The following is a 17,642-nucleotide window of genomic DNA, read 5'->3' on the forward strand; positions in this document are numbered from 1 at the left end:
TTCAATATTCTGATGGCCCTGATATACTTCAATAGAAACTGAACCATGTTTTCGTTAGATAACAAAAGTCCTTCAGATAACGGGAATGAAAGATCTCGAGTGCTTGAGAAAACCTTGTAAAAGACAGATTTTAAGTCGCCCCCCCTCCTCCTCCCGAGCCTCCCTCCATCTTCTCCGTCTTCATTTTCCACACCCATCGTGTCCGTCACTCCACATCTAGAAGCATGTCCGTCAATCAAAGTGTCGCCCCGGCCTGTCGACGCAGACGCATCTGCTCGCGCCGTTCCGTCCACCAGTTGCCGACACGAGTGGCGAGAAGATGCGTCTCGCCCTCGCCACTCGTGTCCAACAGGAAATGGCTACTTTTAATTGTTTCTGCGCCGAGCGAGGCTAACGTTCTCTGGCGAGCGGCTCGTGTGGCGAGAGCTGCCAACTGTGATGGAGCAGCCAAGACGCCTGCCAACGGTCTCCGGTGACAGGAAGTGCTGTGGGTGGATGTGGAGGATAATGAAGGAGTGAATACATGAGAGGACGAGGTGTTGCAGAGTCACTGCGGGTCAAACGCTCGTCAACACTTCCTCGTTTACGGGTTTCTTCCTCAGAGATGGAGCCAGAAACACCAGCCGCGACAGATGTTGCTGCTGCTTTGTGTTCGTACCTGACAGATGTTGAAATGAAAGATGAAACTGATGCTGGTGCAGTTATTCAACTGTGGTAATCTTGTGATATAATACTTGTATTTACTACTTGAATATACTCTTATGCATATACTACTTGCATATACTACTTTATATACTATTATGATATAATACTTGGATATACTACTTAGATATAATCTTATGATATAATACTTGGATATACTCTTTGCATATACTACTTGGATACATTTTTATGATATAATACTTGGATGTACTACTTGGATATACTACTTGGACATACTATTATGATATAATACTTGGATATACTCTTATGATATAATACTTGGATATACTCTTATGATATAATACTTTGATATACTCTTTGCATATACTCTTTGCATATACTACTTGGATATAGTCTTATGATATAATACTTGCATATACTACTTGGACATACTATTATGATAAAATACTTGGATATACTACTTAGATATAATCTTATGATATAATACTTGGATATACTCTTTGCATATACTACTTGGATACATTTTTATGATATAATACTTGGATGTACTACTTGGATATACTACTTGGACATACTATTATGATATAATACTTGGATATACTCTTATGATATAATACTTGGATATACTCTTATGATATAATACTTTGATATACTCTTTGCATATACTCTTTGCATATACTACTTGGATATAGTCTTATGATATAATACTTGCATATACTACTTGGACATACTATTATGATAAAATACTTGGATATACTACTTAGATATAATCTTATAATATAATAATTGGATATACTCTTGTGATATAATACTTGGATATACTCTTTGCATATACTCTCATGATATAATACTTGGATATACTCTTTGCATATACTCTCATGATATAATACTTGTATATACTCTTATGATATACTCTCATGATATAATACTTGGATATACTCTTATGATAAAATAATTGGATATAATCTTATTATATAATACTTGGATATACTCTTTGCATATACTACCTGGATATACTCTTATGATATAATACTTGGATGTACTACTTGGATATACTCTTATGATATAATACTTCGATATACTCTTTGCATATTCTACTTGGATATACTCTAATGATATAATACTTGGATGTACTACTTGGATATACTCTTATGATATAATACTTCGATATACTCTTTGCATATTCTACTTGGATATACTCTAATGATATAATACTTGGATGTACTACTTGGATATACTCTTATGATAAAATAATTGGATATCCTCTTATGATATAATACTTGGATATACTCTTTGCATATATTATTTGGTTATACTCAACACAGACTAAATTAAAGTCTCTTTAACTTCTGCTCATGTGTGCTGCTGTGTGGCCTCAGTTCTATGATCCTTTTTATTATTAACCAATGTTAAGGCATTTCTTAACAATGGCAAATATATAATGATAATAATTTAACTTTTTTTTTCTTTATAAAAGATCACGTCAGGAGTGTTGCTCAAAAGCACATATGTATACTACGACTCACGTCTGTATTTTGTGCCGTTTTTTTCGGTCTTTCATCACCCATTTGTCTGGATAATCATAAAATGATATTCATTTTTCATCATTGGATCGTCACCGTCGAGCAACTCGATGGCATGAACTCCAGTATTACGTGTTGTTGAAGTGAATAAGAAGAGATTAGCACGCGTTATTCGAAACGACTAATAAAGTTTTTTTCCGAAGATCGCTCGTGCAAATGAAATCCCTGCCTCTTCGTCTATCGTCTGATTCAATGAGCGGAAGCTTCCCCTGCACAGAGTTTTTCATTAAGTCGGCTGATTCCGAGAGAATCTCTATCACATTAGAAGAGCCTGCAAGTTACTCTTATACCAATAAGATGCAGAGCAGAGAGTCAATAACGGCGATAATTAAAACATTCCTTTTCATGAGCCCCCCCCCCTACCCCCCTCCACAGACCCCCCGGCTCATCCAACACGACGCTCCATGTAAAACTGCCAATTCTCACAACAGTCATTCCTGCAGCAGCACCAATGTTGTGACGCGACTCTCTATTACCGGCGCTGACCAATCGTGTCGCTGCCTGGGCTCGGCAAATGAGGGAGCAGGACGGCGGCTAGCAACCAGGAGGATGGATGTGGGGGGGGTGGGGGTGCGAGGACTGCAGTAACGGCGGTCCCAGGGTCCCGTGAAGACTCAGCGAATCAAACCCAGACGACTCAACGGCTCAGTCGGAGCAAGAAAAGTCTATGTTTTTAAAAAAGGAAGTGGCCCAGAGTCGGAGCCAGACGTGAAATAAAGCCTCTTCTCCCGCTGTGGGAGATAATCTGTGTGGCAGCGATGCATCCTGGGAGATGAATAACATCCTCTCTCTCTCCGAGTCGATGCGTGGAAATGTAGATTTATGGAATAGTTTCTGGTCAAAATGGAATTGCTGTTGGCAGACGCTGCTAAGTGGAGGAGAAATCGTTAAATATAGCTTTGAGCGATTGGTTGCTGCTCTCGGTTACGGCTTGATGTCGTTTTTTTTTTACGGCGCCGCGATCAGAGCACGTGGAGAGCGGATTACGGGCGGCGTGTTTTCGACTTCAGGGGTCCCCGAGATATTTTTGGGAGGTTTTTTCTCTCTGCAACAGGACTGAGCTTTTAGGGCTTTTGTTTTACTCGTTCTTCTAGTTTAACCAGTTGTTTTTGGAGTAAACTTCACCGAAACAAACATAATCGTGATGTCAAGAGTCGCACGTTTATATGACTATTTTATTATTTTCTAATTAAAAACGTCTTTATCGCTGTCATTTTTGCCAAACAGTCCTCAAATGAGAATATAAAACTGTCAAACGTTTCTTGTGTTTCTAAAATAAAATCCTTGAAGGACCTTTTTATTTCTTGTGTCCTTTAAAATGATTGAAAATAGATGGTTTTATCATATACTGTATATAACAATAATACATCGTTAATATCAAATAATATACAATGAAGTACAATAAACTACCTTACTTTAAATATGTCACCTTTTTTTCCATCCTTTTTCCAACTTTAAAATGTTCTTGATTGATGGGTCACAGAATAGAATATGGCTCCTGAAAATCTGTTTTCCAGATTCCCTGGGAAAATTTCAAAGTGTTTTAAGTAAACAATGGAACTTCCCTTGTTTTGTTTCCAGTACTAAAGATAAAAAACTTATCGTTACTTATCGTAATAAAGTGCATGAAATAAAGATGATGAAATAAAACTCAAGTAGATGAAACCTAGGTAAACCAGTAAAGGTGCAACTAATATACATATAAAGATTGAATTTATAAGGCTACAAATAAAAGAATATAGAATTTTTATTTTTGAATTATTGCCATTAAAATATGAAACTATGAGTTTAATAAGAAAAAATACTTTTGGAAAAAAAAAAAAAGATTATTTATTGGACAAATTATCGAACCTAGAAATTGCTTAATTCAATTATTAAAAAAATAATTAAATGCTTAAAAAAAGTGATGTTTCAATGATTAAATGGCCCTGATGTTTATGCCTATGGTTGTTTGGTGGAGTTGGTGAATTCTGAATCTCATTTAATCGCCACATGTTGTGATGATGATGTTGTGTTGCTGAACTGCTGCCGTGGCATTTAGACGAGAGCAAGAGGTCCGACACGTCATTACGCAGGTGTGTTTGATAGTTGAGCTCAGAGGGTCTCAGCCATGTTTCATTAGGCTTCTCATTCACGTGCACGACCACCGCTTTATGTTTCCGTCCTTATCTCCGTTTCACGTGCACACTCTCCATCCACGACTGCAACGTCACTATAAATCATAACCAATGACTTTATTGCACAAACTCATACTTAGTATCATAACAAAAACTTAAACATTTATACTGCAGTTGTTGTTTTTTTCACAGAAAACGGTTTTACAGACCAATCCAACATCATACATTTTTGTAGGTAAAAAGTGCTCAAAAATAATGTTTTAAAATGTTTAAGCACAACTTTGGTAAGATACTGAACTTACCTCGTAACTTTATAGTATTTCTCTGCAAGGCTCTAAAGTGTTACTCCGAGAGACTTCATAGTATTAATTGGCAAGGCTCATAGTATTACTCCGTGAAGTTTTATAGTACTACTCCGCAAGGCTCTGTAGTGTTACTCCGAGAGACTCCATAGTATTACTTGGCAAGGCTCATAGTATTACTCTGTGAATTTTTATAGTACTACTCCGCAAGGCTCTGTAGTGTTACTCTGAGAGACTTACTAATATTACTTTGCAAGGCTCTGTAGTGTTACTCTGAGAGACTTAATAATATTACTTTGCAAGGCTCTGTAGTGTTACTCTGAGAGACTTAATAATATTACTTTGCAAGGCTCTGTAGTGTTACTCTGAGAGACTTAATAATATTACTTTGCAAGGCTCTGTAGTGTTACTCTGAGAGACTTAATAATATTACTTTGCAAGGCTCTGTAGTGTTACTCTGAGAGACTTAATAATATTACTTTGCAAGGCTCTGTAGTGTTACTCCGCAAGGCTCCATATTATTACTCCACAAGGCTCTGTTGTATGGTGTGTTATATACAAGGCTCAATGTTATAACTCGGCAAGGCTCTGGAGTATTACTCCACAATACTTCTTAGTATTACTCCGCAAGGCTCTGTAGTATTACTCTGTGAGGCTTCATAGTATTACCCCACAATGCTCTGTAGGGTTACTTCATAAGGCTTCATAGTATAACTCCACAAGGCTCAATAGTATAATTTCACGAGTCTGTAGTATTACTCGGCGAGGCTTCGTAGTATTACTCCATGAGGCTCTGTAGAGTTACTCCACTAGGCTTAAAAGTATAACTCAACAAGCCTCTGTAGTATTACTCTGTGTGGCTCCGTAGTGTTCCTTTGAAGGGCTCCATAGTATAACTGGAGTAATTGTAAAAATAGGAGGTTTCTTCATAGAAATATATGCTTTGGTATTATGATATTAGAAAAATGATCTTTTTTGGTAAAGAAAATGTTAGAAAACAAATAATTAAGTTATATTCTTGTAAAGGTTATATTTTGAGGGAGTTCAAGGGAGTAACTTTGTGTGTCCATCAGTTTTTTAATCTACTTCTCAGGTCTGAAAAGTGCTCTACAAATATAAATTACTTACTTTCTTACTTAAACTGAGTCGTTCTCAAACTCAATTATGTGAGGCTTTATAAAGAAACTCGTCCGCGGTGGCCAGTTGTTGTCGGGCGTCTATTTCTGTCCCGATAATAGAATTCCATATTCCCATCGTAAACCAATATTCCTCCTCACTGAGCAAATGTTGCATAAGCAGCATTCAGTGGGACTGTGAGGCATCATTAGCACCAGGTCATTGTGATGACATCCCTCGCTGACAATGGTTTTATATAACACCACAGTCTCTAAATGTAAACACCTCGGCTCTGAATAAACGCTGGGATGCGAGCCAAGCAAGGAGGAGGATCCGAAGCAACCTTCTTTAAGAAGTCTAATCCCTCTTAGCTGGGCAAGTGTGTTTTGACTCGGCCTCAAAATTTGCTGTTGTTTATAGATTCTGTTGCCAAAGCACGTGGAACCTTCAGACTATCATCTTTTTAATGCCAGATTTTGACATTAAAATGATAACCAGAGGAGAAAACGGGTGCTTGTGCATCTCATTTTCTATTTTAACGCTTTTCCCTTTTTGTCGACTGAATGAACCGTGACCGTCTCTTTGGATGCAACGTCTCACGTGTGGCTTCATGCTCTGAAGTTCTAGTTGATGCAACAAACTGATCGATTAGTTTGTCTGAGTTTCATCAGAATCACCGACTTCCCTGAATGAACCAGAACAACACATACAAGTGGCTTTAACTTAATAAAATTAAAGTACTTTCCTTGTTTTTTTTTACCTTGACAGTTTAGAATGTAAGGAATTTGAGGAATATAAATTAATAAGATAAATAAAATACATTAAAACCTGTGACCTTTATAATAAAGTGAGCATATTAAAAAAAGAACAATTCTATAATATATTTGATTTATTATTTGATTTAAGTGTTTCTGATGCGGACAGCTGTTGCTACATGGAAACATCAGATATTATTACAATTAAATGTCAAGCATATACAGTATGTACAGTATCTCTAGTACACAGCGGAATTATGCAGTGCATCCTAAAAGCTTTGATAACCACTAAGTAAAGTCTTATCTTCTCTAGAAAGGCAGAAAAATGTATTTCCAGTGTGCTATGAAATATTAGAAAAAGGGGCGGAAGAACCAGAATAAAAACTACAAATGCGCCAAATTTTATGAAATTTAAGACCATTCATATTATATATATACTTAGTAAGGAATATTTCAGGGAATTTTATCTCCTTTTGTTCAAGGTAAGAAGGCAGAAGAAACCCATGATTATTCAAATATTCTAGTCAATTACATTTACACCATATTTAATTTATATTAATTTATATTTCAGCTACTAATACAGACCCATACTCTACCATTATTCATTCTCTTCATTACTCCCCTTCACTCTTCAGTTCTTGGTTATTTTACCAGTCCATTTATTATATTGGTCAACATCAGGCACTACAGCTATTGCTAGTAATGAAAATTTGTCAGTCTGATGGAGAAGAAAGGGCAAAAAAAAGTGCTTAAAGTGATAGTCTATAATAAACCAATAGTCCTGTCTAGTGTATACACTGGAAGCACTAGCAATATTTACCTGAAGCACTTCCTGTCTGTGCAGGATGTAGCAGAGTCCGCTAAAAAACCTACTTAAAATATAGACTTGTTTAGGTTTTTCAGAAATAATTTTTCATGTCAAGGTTCAATACAAGATAGACGTTACAGACGAGCAGTATGGAGAAATTTTGATGTTTTTTATTGTCTTTTTGGACGAAGACGAAGACAAGTTAGCACCCGTTGCTACATTAGCATTGACATACATTTTTGCCTATACCTGTAAAAAGTAACAAATTACTCTGAAAAGAATCCCAACCCATAGTCGACATGAGGGTGAGTAAAAAATGAGTGAAGTTTGAATTTTAAAAACAATCATTATTTATTGTTGCAAATGGAAACCTTTTTTCACTTGCTAACTATAAGCTAGGCGTGTCAACGTTTCCTCAGGGGCCACATTTATACTGTAACTGCTTTGAGGGGCCGTCAAGCTAAAGAGACCAGAAAAAAGGCTTTAATATAAGGTAAAGAAAAACAAGAGTAAAAGGCAGTGAAAAAAAAATATGCTAAAACAAACATGTAAAAACTTATGTATACACCTTCCATGAAAACTTAAAACACATTTTTTTTAGATATGACCTCTAAAAAATTAAATAAAAATGTTATGTGTAACATTTCTATGTGGATTAGTTCTTCGCTGACATCATGAGAGCCCCATAAAAACAGTCAAACCTTGCAGATGTTTGGTCTATAAAAAAAAACCCTTTTTTTGTCTGTTAACTACCAGAGTGGCTTTGCTCTCATGGGATTAAGTGGTGTTTGAATGGAGACAGAACCCTCTAGTGGTTCTAAAACACAACCGTAGATAACCGGATACGCGACGGTTACAAGCCTCGACTACACGAGGAGAAAAAAAATTTAAACGTCGACACCCCTATTAGATACCAGTGGTCTTTGTCTCGGAGTGAAACGGAGCTGGAAACAGGTCTTATGCTCCACTGATGAGGCAGTAATTAGTTTTTCCCTCCTGAGGGAGTCAAGATAGACTTCACACAGCTTGACACTCTCCTTCTGTCTGCCTCATCCTCCTCAGCTGCAGCGCCGGGTCACTCCTCGACACTTCTGTTCCGTCCTCATGATCCGCCATGGAAACCCACGTCCAGAACACGGTCTTTAGCAGTATCTGGCGTTTACGGCTGACGTTACTGTTCCTCTGTTGCTCGCTGCTGAGCTAATCTAGATGAATGGAACCATTTCTTTCTGCGCTGGTATCTGTTCCGAGTGTTTATCTTTGTCCTGAAATGACATCGGGGAGCCGTTAACACAGCCGTCCTCCTTCCTACTCTTCATTCTCCCCGGCATGGGTTTTTTGGGAAGAAGACACAAGTCGGAGAAGTATTTTCCATAGAGATGATGCATTTTCATTAGCGGGACACAGTGTCGTGTCGCGGCGCCGGCCTGTTCGTGAGCGAAACACTTGGATGAAACGGCCAGAAAAGATTCTGTTCGCTTCAGCAGTTTCGCCGCGATGATTGAAAGTGTGTCTGTGCCCAGAAGTCTTGCTCTGCTGTTTCAGGATTCTTTTCTGTATCTATTGATAGTGTCTTTTCACTCTTATTAAGTTTTGTTAAATAGAAAACAGGCAGATGACTCTTTTTTTTAGACACGGAGTATTGTTTTGATTGTTTCACCGCTTTGTGACCCTGGTCTGGAAAAGCGCTCTACAAATATAAACTACTTACTTACTGAGCTGTTGTCCCGAGTCGACTCCTCCAACCTCCGACTCTGGATCTCGTCATGCTTAAAGTGGATTTGAATTGCTATCGTAGGCAGATTGGATTTTTCCTAACTTAGCTGAAGACCTCAGGAAATCTTTTCCCCATAAGCTGTCGAAGGCACCTGAGCGGGAAGTGAGTTGATCTCATGATTTCTGAGCTTCAAAGTGATGACAATAAGGAATTCTTCCAGGTGGTTGTTCCCAAGCTTTGGAACGATCTTCCTCTGCCTCTGTGTTTGATGATCTACTGACTCCTTCAAGAAACATCTGAAGACGTTTTTATTTGTGCTTTTCCTGTGTTTGTCTCTTGATCTTTTAAAGTATATATTTTAACTGTGTATTGTTTTGTTGTTTAAGCGCTTTGTGACCCTGGTCTAGAAAGGCGCTTTGCAAATAATAATGACTTACTTACTTACATTAAAGAAAAAGTCTTTCTTCTAAAGCACAAGGATCGAGAGAAGATCTAGGAAAAGAATGCCTTTGATCTTTGATCATATCACTTGTCTACAGTAAAACTATGAAACTAATCATTTTAAAATAAGTTTGGCAGCTAAGTAGCAATTTTATGTGTTTTTTTTGTTTTTTTTAATGAAATGATTAATAACAAAGATCTATGTATTTGGAAAAAGCAATATACAAGCATGACCCAGTTTAAAAAGCGGTACAAACTCATGGTTTTCAAAAGGTACAGTGAGGAAGAAAGGCTTTAACAATCGGGTGTTATCATTCATGATGATGATGTATTATTTATGTACTCTATTTATTTTATATTTTGTAAATATGTGTCATGTAAATATGTACATTTGGGGTTGATGGTTATTAATTGAGTATTATTGAAGAGGTAGGTTCAAATAAGCTTATGCTTCATTCTTCTCCTTTTCGGAAATGTTGGGTTCATATTATTATAATATTTACTGTACCATCGTTATTATTGTTTGACTAATCTCATTGGTTTTGTTTGTTTTAAGTTTACTTTCTTATGTACCCATATGTTCGAATAAAGCATTAAAATATCAAAACATCAAAAGGAAATCACAACTTAAACTTTATTTAGTTCAATCCCAAAAAACGAAATCCCTTCAAAATGGGATTAAAATAAAAAATAAACAACAGCCCTTCAAAAAAAGGTTCAAATTGATTTATTTAAGTCTAAAGTAAACGTTTTGCATCAGGACCCTTTTTCTCATCATCCAAATGTTCTTTCACTGTTAAAATGTAACTCGTATATAATATTGGAAAGTTTTAAATCATCAGTTTTGACCCAAAAAAAAAGGATTCACTGCATCTTCTTACACGCGTCTCTTCTTTTGTTCTCCAGGCTGAAGCAGAAGTCTCAGTCGGTGGACATCGCCAGTCAAGGGTTCTCCCCGACTTTGGTTCCAGCCTCGCCCCTCAACAGGACCACACAACAGGCCGCCAAGACCACCGATGCCCTCGGCGTCCAGGAGAACAACACCGCTAACGCTCAGCGCCGCAGCCCTCGGTGTGGCGAGCTGAAGAGGGGATACACCATTGGTGAGTCACATGATCTGGGTTACTTTCAAGATGGCGCAGAGGGTGTACCCCGATGTTGTATATGTGTGAGGTGTAGTGACAACCTGGACATTCAACGGTACATTTTCAATCATTTGATTAGTCGAGATTAACCAGTTGCACTATATGACCACTGGAGTTTTCTGTTTCCTTTCAATCGCCTCCTAATCCCATTACAGCAAAGCCTTTCCTGTAGTTAGAAAAAATATTTATTGTAGACCCACTTCAAATAGGTAGTACAATTATGGCCCATAGTATTATGCCTCTCAAAGTAGTACTACAAAGCCACACTATATATTTTTTGTAATACGTTCAAAGCTCTTTACAAGGACAATATACAAGAAAAAATATGTGATTTAAAAGGAATAAATATGTACATTTTTCAACTGGTCACTGTTTTTATAGAAAAGTGTTTTAAATTCAATAGTTTTGGACAAAAAATGCCTATCTGCAATGAATGCATGTTTAAATATTGTTTGTATGCTGATAATCATAAAAATACATTGATAAAAAAACTAAATAAAATACAGATATTAATAACAACTTAACCTTTCCACCCTTAGTTCGTCAAATAGGTAACCGATGGTCGAGCATTTTTCTTAAAACAAAGAACAGTTTTTGAAGTCGTACAATAAAATACAAACTAAAGTAGGACATCAAGGGTTGATTTTGATTGATATTAAGTTGATATCAATTAAAAATGAAATTAAAAAACTCAGTCAAGTACTAAAGTTGGATTTTAATGTTTTAAAATAAACATAATAATAAATATGAATATAATTATATTCGTTTTCCTATTATCTGTTTTTATAGGGGTCACATTCAGAATGTGGTGAAATGTTTTATCTCCTCTCTTGGAAAGGGTGAGAGTTGAAGAGGTTAATAGTCGACTGTAAACGGCAGCTTAATTGTTCCACGGCAGTAAAAGAGAGTTATGTGGTTTGAATGACTGACTGTTGTTTCAAACAGGCAGAAAAAAAAAACATTGAAAGTGCTTCTGACTCTTAGAATTGATATGTGTTTTGAACAGATATGCCAAGTTATATTGAAAAAAATCCAAACAAGAAAAAAATGTCATAATGTGAGATCACAGGAAAATAATCATTATGAAGTACATAAGTATTTTTCACTCTTTTGATTTGATAGTTTGAAAGTAAGATAATTGTGTTGAAAACATTTAAAGATTATTTTTATTCTGAACCCTGCCTTTGTTTAGTCATTATCTAAACCAGTTTTTAACTTAGATTAGATTAGATTGACTTTAATAACTGGAGCTCCCCTTAATGACAACCCTGACCCCATTCAAAAGAAGAACCCTTAGAAACACTTTAATACAATACAAGATAATACAATGGCTTATTAGAATCTGGCCATATGATGCATATCATGATAAAAGGGCAATGATTGGATAAAAGAATGTATTTGTAGTATTATCAAGTACTTGACTCTGGTGTTGTAGAATTTACAGACCACATGACTCTTGACGAAGTTGTAACTGATTTCATTTGTTTTGGAACCAAAATATGTGCATATCAGCTTTAATAGCTTCTGGAGTCGATTGTATCCTCTCGTCCTCAGTCATCACTGGGATCTCAAGGGATTTGTGACCTAAAGACTGCTACCATCTAGTGGCCCGAAGTTTTTTTTTTTTTTTTTTAAATGTCAATATAGTGATTCTGAATATTTATATATATTGTTACATATATTCTTTTTTAATTTTTTTTTATTTAAATCCATTTTATTTGACTGACGGCTCTTTAAAATTCTCATATCAAAGCCTGTCAGCAGAAATCCGATCATTACCATAGAAAAAACTCTCATCATCTCTGACCATATATATCAGTGTCCGGTCTCCGCGTTGAGAAAGTCTGTTTGGATTCCTTCACGTCTCAGCGAGAGACGGTCATCACTCCTGCCGAGGTCACGGATCTTATCACGAGAGCCTCGGGGGTCAGCGGTTGCACCGTGTTGATAGAGAAGTGACTTGATGCTAGGATTGTTTTCCCCTCTTGCTTCCTTGCTGAGTCATCGCATATTGACATCCCGCCTCAGCCCCTCGGGTCAGGCATCGACGGCGACCCCATTGATCCGACACCGCATGCCTTCGTCCGACATACGATAAGTCGATGGGATATGATCACCGGCTCAAGGGTTCATATGTCATCGCTTCTTCTCCGCCACTTTTTTACCCACTTTGTGAAACGAACCACCTTTTTATCAATAAATGACTTCATAAAAAATCAAAGCTTTTGTGTAACGCTATTTATATTGACCCACTATTGAACGCAGCAACGGTGGGCTGTTGCCAGACGCGGAGGTGTGAGGGAAATATTAGATTAGTGCAGGACAGTGTCCAGGTAGTGTCCCGCAGCAATCGCCTTGACACTTGACGGCGGCGTCTCCTCTGGCAGGCTCACTGGTGAGATCCCGGCGCCTATGCGCCCTGACATTTACATCATTATAGCTGAGCCTGCAGCCTCGGCTGGAACCCTGTGAGCTCGCCTCGGTAATTGAACACAGAGCGGGAGATGAACCGCGACCGGCGAATCATTAGGTGCGACTCCCGACGACGCGGATGGCGTTTTGAAAAACAGTTATTTTTCCCAGAGTCACAAGGGTTTTTTCGGGGTTCTGACTGAGCGTTGAAATATGTATGTTGCTGTGGTGCGTTCAAGAGAGTAGGATATTTTCATACTAAACTGAACAGTAATCACTACAATGACGGAAAACGCATTTTTAACAATCGCGATTTGCAAAATGTTTAGTAAAGTTTAAATTGTGAGTTTGACTAGTTCACTGTCGTCTGTACTTACTTTAGTTTTCAAGAGATTTTGTTTAACACTTTTGAGTTTTGACATTTCCCTTTCCGTTAAAGCAGCACTATGGAAGATTAAACACGCTTGTTTTTGGCACCTCCTCTGTTGGAACAGTGTTACTGCAACTGCCTAGACTGTTTCTCTTCTCTCTAGGTAGAGCTGAACCATTTTTTTAAATTCTATTCGACAACATGATTTAAAAGAACTTTCAATTTGACTTTGCTTAAAAAAACTGAGACTGAAAAAGAAGAAACTGAAACTTTTTTTTGTGATTTTTGCTTGTATTTAAAAGTGCAAAAATGTTAAAATATTCCATTGGTGCAGCTAAAAATATTCTTAATGACTGCAGATCCAAATGTTTATTGATTAGTTACATTTATTTTTCATTCCAATCTGCGCTCTTGTGTGATATTTATAATTGTCATATTGTAGGTATTTTAGGTGTTGTGCATTACTGTAATATTTAAGGTTTTTATTATTACAGTTTTAAAGTAAGACATATTTTATTTAAATCCATGAATCTAATTTCATCATAGTATACAGGCCTGACATGGACAGAAGTGCAATTAGGTTTGTTTACTAAATCGTTCAGCCAGTAGTAGAAGCCATGGATGAAATGAATGAAACCACCGTCTCCGATCAACTGCCAAGAAGCCCTTTGATGGTCAAATTGTGACCAGACGGGTCGTCCGGGTTAAGTTTAATGGTTGAGAGAACCATACAAATATAAAACAGAGAACCATACAAATATAAAAAAATAAATAATGTCAAAACTAGGGCTGAACGATTCGGGGAAAGAAAAACAAAAAAGTATGTATCTTTTGTCGGCCATACTGTACAAGTCATTGTATAGTTATTTGAGGAATATTATTATTTTAAAAAAGGTTTATTTTGTGATAAATCAATTATAAATTGACTATATTGATTTAAATTTAAAAAAAAACAACCTAGACAAACATGGTGCTGCTGGTCCAATAGTGGACGCATCAGAACCGCTCCAGGGTAATTATCGCCACTACAGACCCGCTAAATCATTGAAGGATCATTAGGAACCTGCGTTTGTGTGGCACTTCTTCCAGTGGAGAATCACTGTGTGAAGCTAAACTGCTGCTAATGGCTGCAAACTTTCCGCCCCACGGACCGACGCGCCGCCTCGCCCGTGAATCTCTGGCCTGCTCCGCTGACTCTGCGTTTTCCCAGTACCGCACAGCACCTGACGGCGCAAATGCAAACAAGACACACAATCACACTTGTTGGAGCGTCTTAACAAACCCGAGAGCGGCGCCGAAGCCGTGTGACTGATTACTCCCCCGTTAGTTATTCATTGGATTTCCTGTGCGAGGTGAGGGAGGGGGAGCGGACCTCGCTGGGGGGGGGGCGATGCTCTAACTCGCTGTTAGACCACCCTGGTCTTGCTGGATTTGCACTTTCAAAGCAAGTGTGTTCCCGATTTAATTAGCAGTTATTGGACTCGCAGGAGCGAGCGGCTGTAGGTTCGAGGTGATGACCTGGATGGGTGATTTGGACGGCGCCACTCGAGACGAGCGGGTGTGACGGTCGTAGCCGGAGCCGCCGGCCGTACATCACTTTGTTCCCCATGAGACCCGGTTGTTTTTGTCTCAGGTGGCACACTGCTAGTGTTTACACATCAGCGCCGTAGCCAGAGGAGACAATTACACACCCGACACTCCACTGATCTTCCTTCGCTTCTGTAAGAATAGACACAAACAAATCTTCCCGTTTGAACGTGTTTCACTTTGCTGGGTGTTGACACCCCTGATAAGAGGTGTGTATTGACGAGGACCTCTTGATATGAAACAGGGGCGACTATACGATATATTGCCATGCTATTACTGTATCCTCTCGTCCTCAGTCATCGACAGGATTGCATTGATCCTTTAGCTGAATCTCTCTTTAAGACCCATTTTTGGGAAGAATCTGGCCATATGATGAATATTACGATTCAAGGGCAACGATTGGATACAAGAATAAATTTGTATCATGGTGGAGTACTTGAGTCTGGTGTTGCAGAATTCACAGACCACATGACTTGACAAAGTCGTACCTGCTTTCATTTGTCCAAAAAAAAAAATCAGCTTTAAAAGCTGTAGGAGTCCACTGTATCCTCTCATCCTCAGTCATCGCCAGGATTTCAATGATCCTTTTGCTGAAAACTTATTTAAGACCCAATTTTGTACTTGATCAGGTGTGTGTTTTTTTGCAAGAATTTGGCCATACTATGCGCATCACGATACAACGATACAATGTATTGTGATATTATAGGTACAAGGATATATTTGTAGTATTGTCAAGTACTTGACTCGGGTGTTGCACAATTTACAGACAACTTGACTCTTGACAAAGTCATATCTACTTGAATTTGTTTTGAAACCAAAATATGTCCAAACATCAGCTTTAAAAGCTGCTCAAGTCGACTGTATCCTCTCGTCCTCAGTCATCGCCAAGATCTCAAGGGATTTTTTGTTTCTTTATTTAGAGAGACAATAATAACTTCTGCCATTTGCAACACAAAAATTAAAGCCGTTTTTTTTTTTAATGTTAAATGTAAATAAAAATAGTATTTTATACCAATCTTTTTGAAATGTATACTATAAAATAACCATGATAAAATATGGACCAAAATCGATGCTGTTGAATATCAATATAGTATTTTGAACAAATATTTAAGTTTATATACAGTATATTTCCTTGATGTCAGGTCGTCATGGAAACCTATAGGAGATTTTTATAATAAGGGGACTGTCATTCACTTATATTGGTTTTGTTACATTTTTTTTCCAAATTTTGTGAGATTATATTCTGTTTTAACGAGTGCCAGCCAGCAAGAAACTCCATCTTTCTTAAAGACCTTCAGTAAATTAAGGAAATGACATCAAATATTGTACTCCGCTTCGGGGCCCCAAATCAGACTCAGTCATTTCATGTGGCCCCCTGGACGGTTAGCTCAAATTCCAAATAGATTGGTGTTGATATGTTGACCTATAAAGATGTCAGTGTTAAAGATAAGGGGCGGGAATGGTCTTCAACAATACAAGTGGATTTGTTTTGATGAAGGAGGACAAACGCAAAAATAATTAATATTAATTGAGCCTCAAAGAATGAAAAGACAAAATCAGTTTGACAACTCTGGGTCATACAGTTAATATTTGATTTCTGAAATGACATACAATTTAGACAGAAATGACCCACTATTCACGATGAAACCCCATCTAAATCCACAAAACATTTGAACAATAATATATTAAATCAAATCAGAATCAAAGACTGCCTGCGGTCCAGTCTGGACAAGAATACACTTCTTGATGCATTACTGGTCCCCTGGTGGTCCTGACGTCTGAAAGCCTCCTTACGGGAGGGAGCCAGAGTAAGAGCTTCTATCTTTCTCAGTCCAGCAGCGGCGCCCTCGGCCGTGCTACGTCGCCAGCTCAACAGCCTCTGTGTTCTCAGATAAGCCTCCCCTCGCCTCGGCAGTAGAGGCCACTCGCGGAGCACCTCCAGGCAGCTTAGCCATGCCACAAATCCAATACTGGCTCTCTCGTCCAGCCACGCCTGCGCTCGCCGTTCCTCTTTCTCTGCCCCTCTGACGCTTTTTTCATCGCTAAAGTAGATGAATATACTCATTCAGAGCAAGAGTGAGGGGACATGGAGCTTGTATCGTTTCACGGAAGGGGTCCCCGACCTTTGTTTTGACGGACATGCTACGTAGTGACACCTGATACAACCTTTCAGGTGTAACTTATAGTATTTGTATAAATGATCAGATTGTTCAAATATTACAAATTAATTATTTTTTTAAAAAGGCTGTTTCTATCATCATATACATTTTATCTTTTTGTGAACCAAATACTGTTGTTTTTTTCAGGTTAATTGAAAGTTAAAATTGTATGTAAAAGAAAAGAAGAGTTTTCCCACAGAGCTTATGACATTAACCACGAAAGGTAAAGTTTCTGCAGAATTACAAAAGGTGATAAATATTTAACTGTATCTTGGAGATAATTAGATTTAAGAATATTGACTGATATTAGGGGATTGCTTGACTTCATAATGACAATAACCAGCTGGAATTTGAAATGTTAAATTATATTGTAAAAATGCATCATTGAAAAAAAAATACAAATAAAGTAACTCAATAAATAAACCTCGTTCATTGCTCATAGACATCTTACTATAGTCAGTATCGGG

At 37.7% G+C, this 17,642-nt stretch overlaps 1 protein-coding gene across 5 annotated transcripts in view; it reads left to right on the forward strand.

Moving 5' to 3' along the window:
* The window catches only part of oxr1a (oxidation resistance 1a), a 150,564-nt gene that overhangs the window by 55,802 nt on the left and 77,120 nt on the right, over nt 1–17,642 (forward strand). For all 5 annotated transcript variants that reach the window (XM_087805345.1, XM_087805344.1, XM_087805347.1 and 2 more), the window contains one exon: nt 10,409–10,605. In XM_087805345.1, coding sequence (XP_087661471.1) covers nt 10,409–10,605 — 197 coding nt within the window. The remainder of the gene's footprint in view (nt 1–10,408; nt 10,606–17,642) is intronic.

This window comes from Callionymus lyra, chromosome 13 (assembly GCF_982586985.1).
Source record: "Callionymus lyra chromosome 13, fCalLyr1.hap1.1, whole genome shotgun sequence".
Lineage (NCBI taxonomy): Eukaryota > Metazoa > Chordata > Actinopteri > Syngnathiformes > Callionymidae > Callionymus > Callionymus lyra.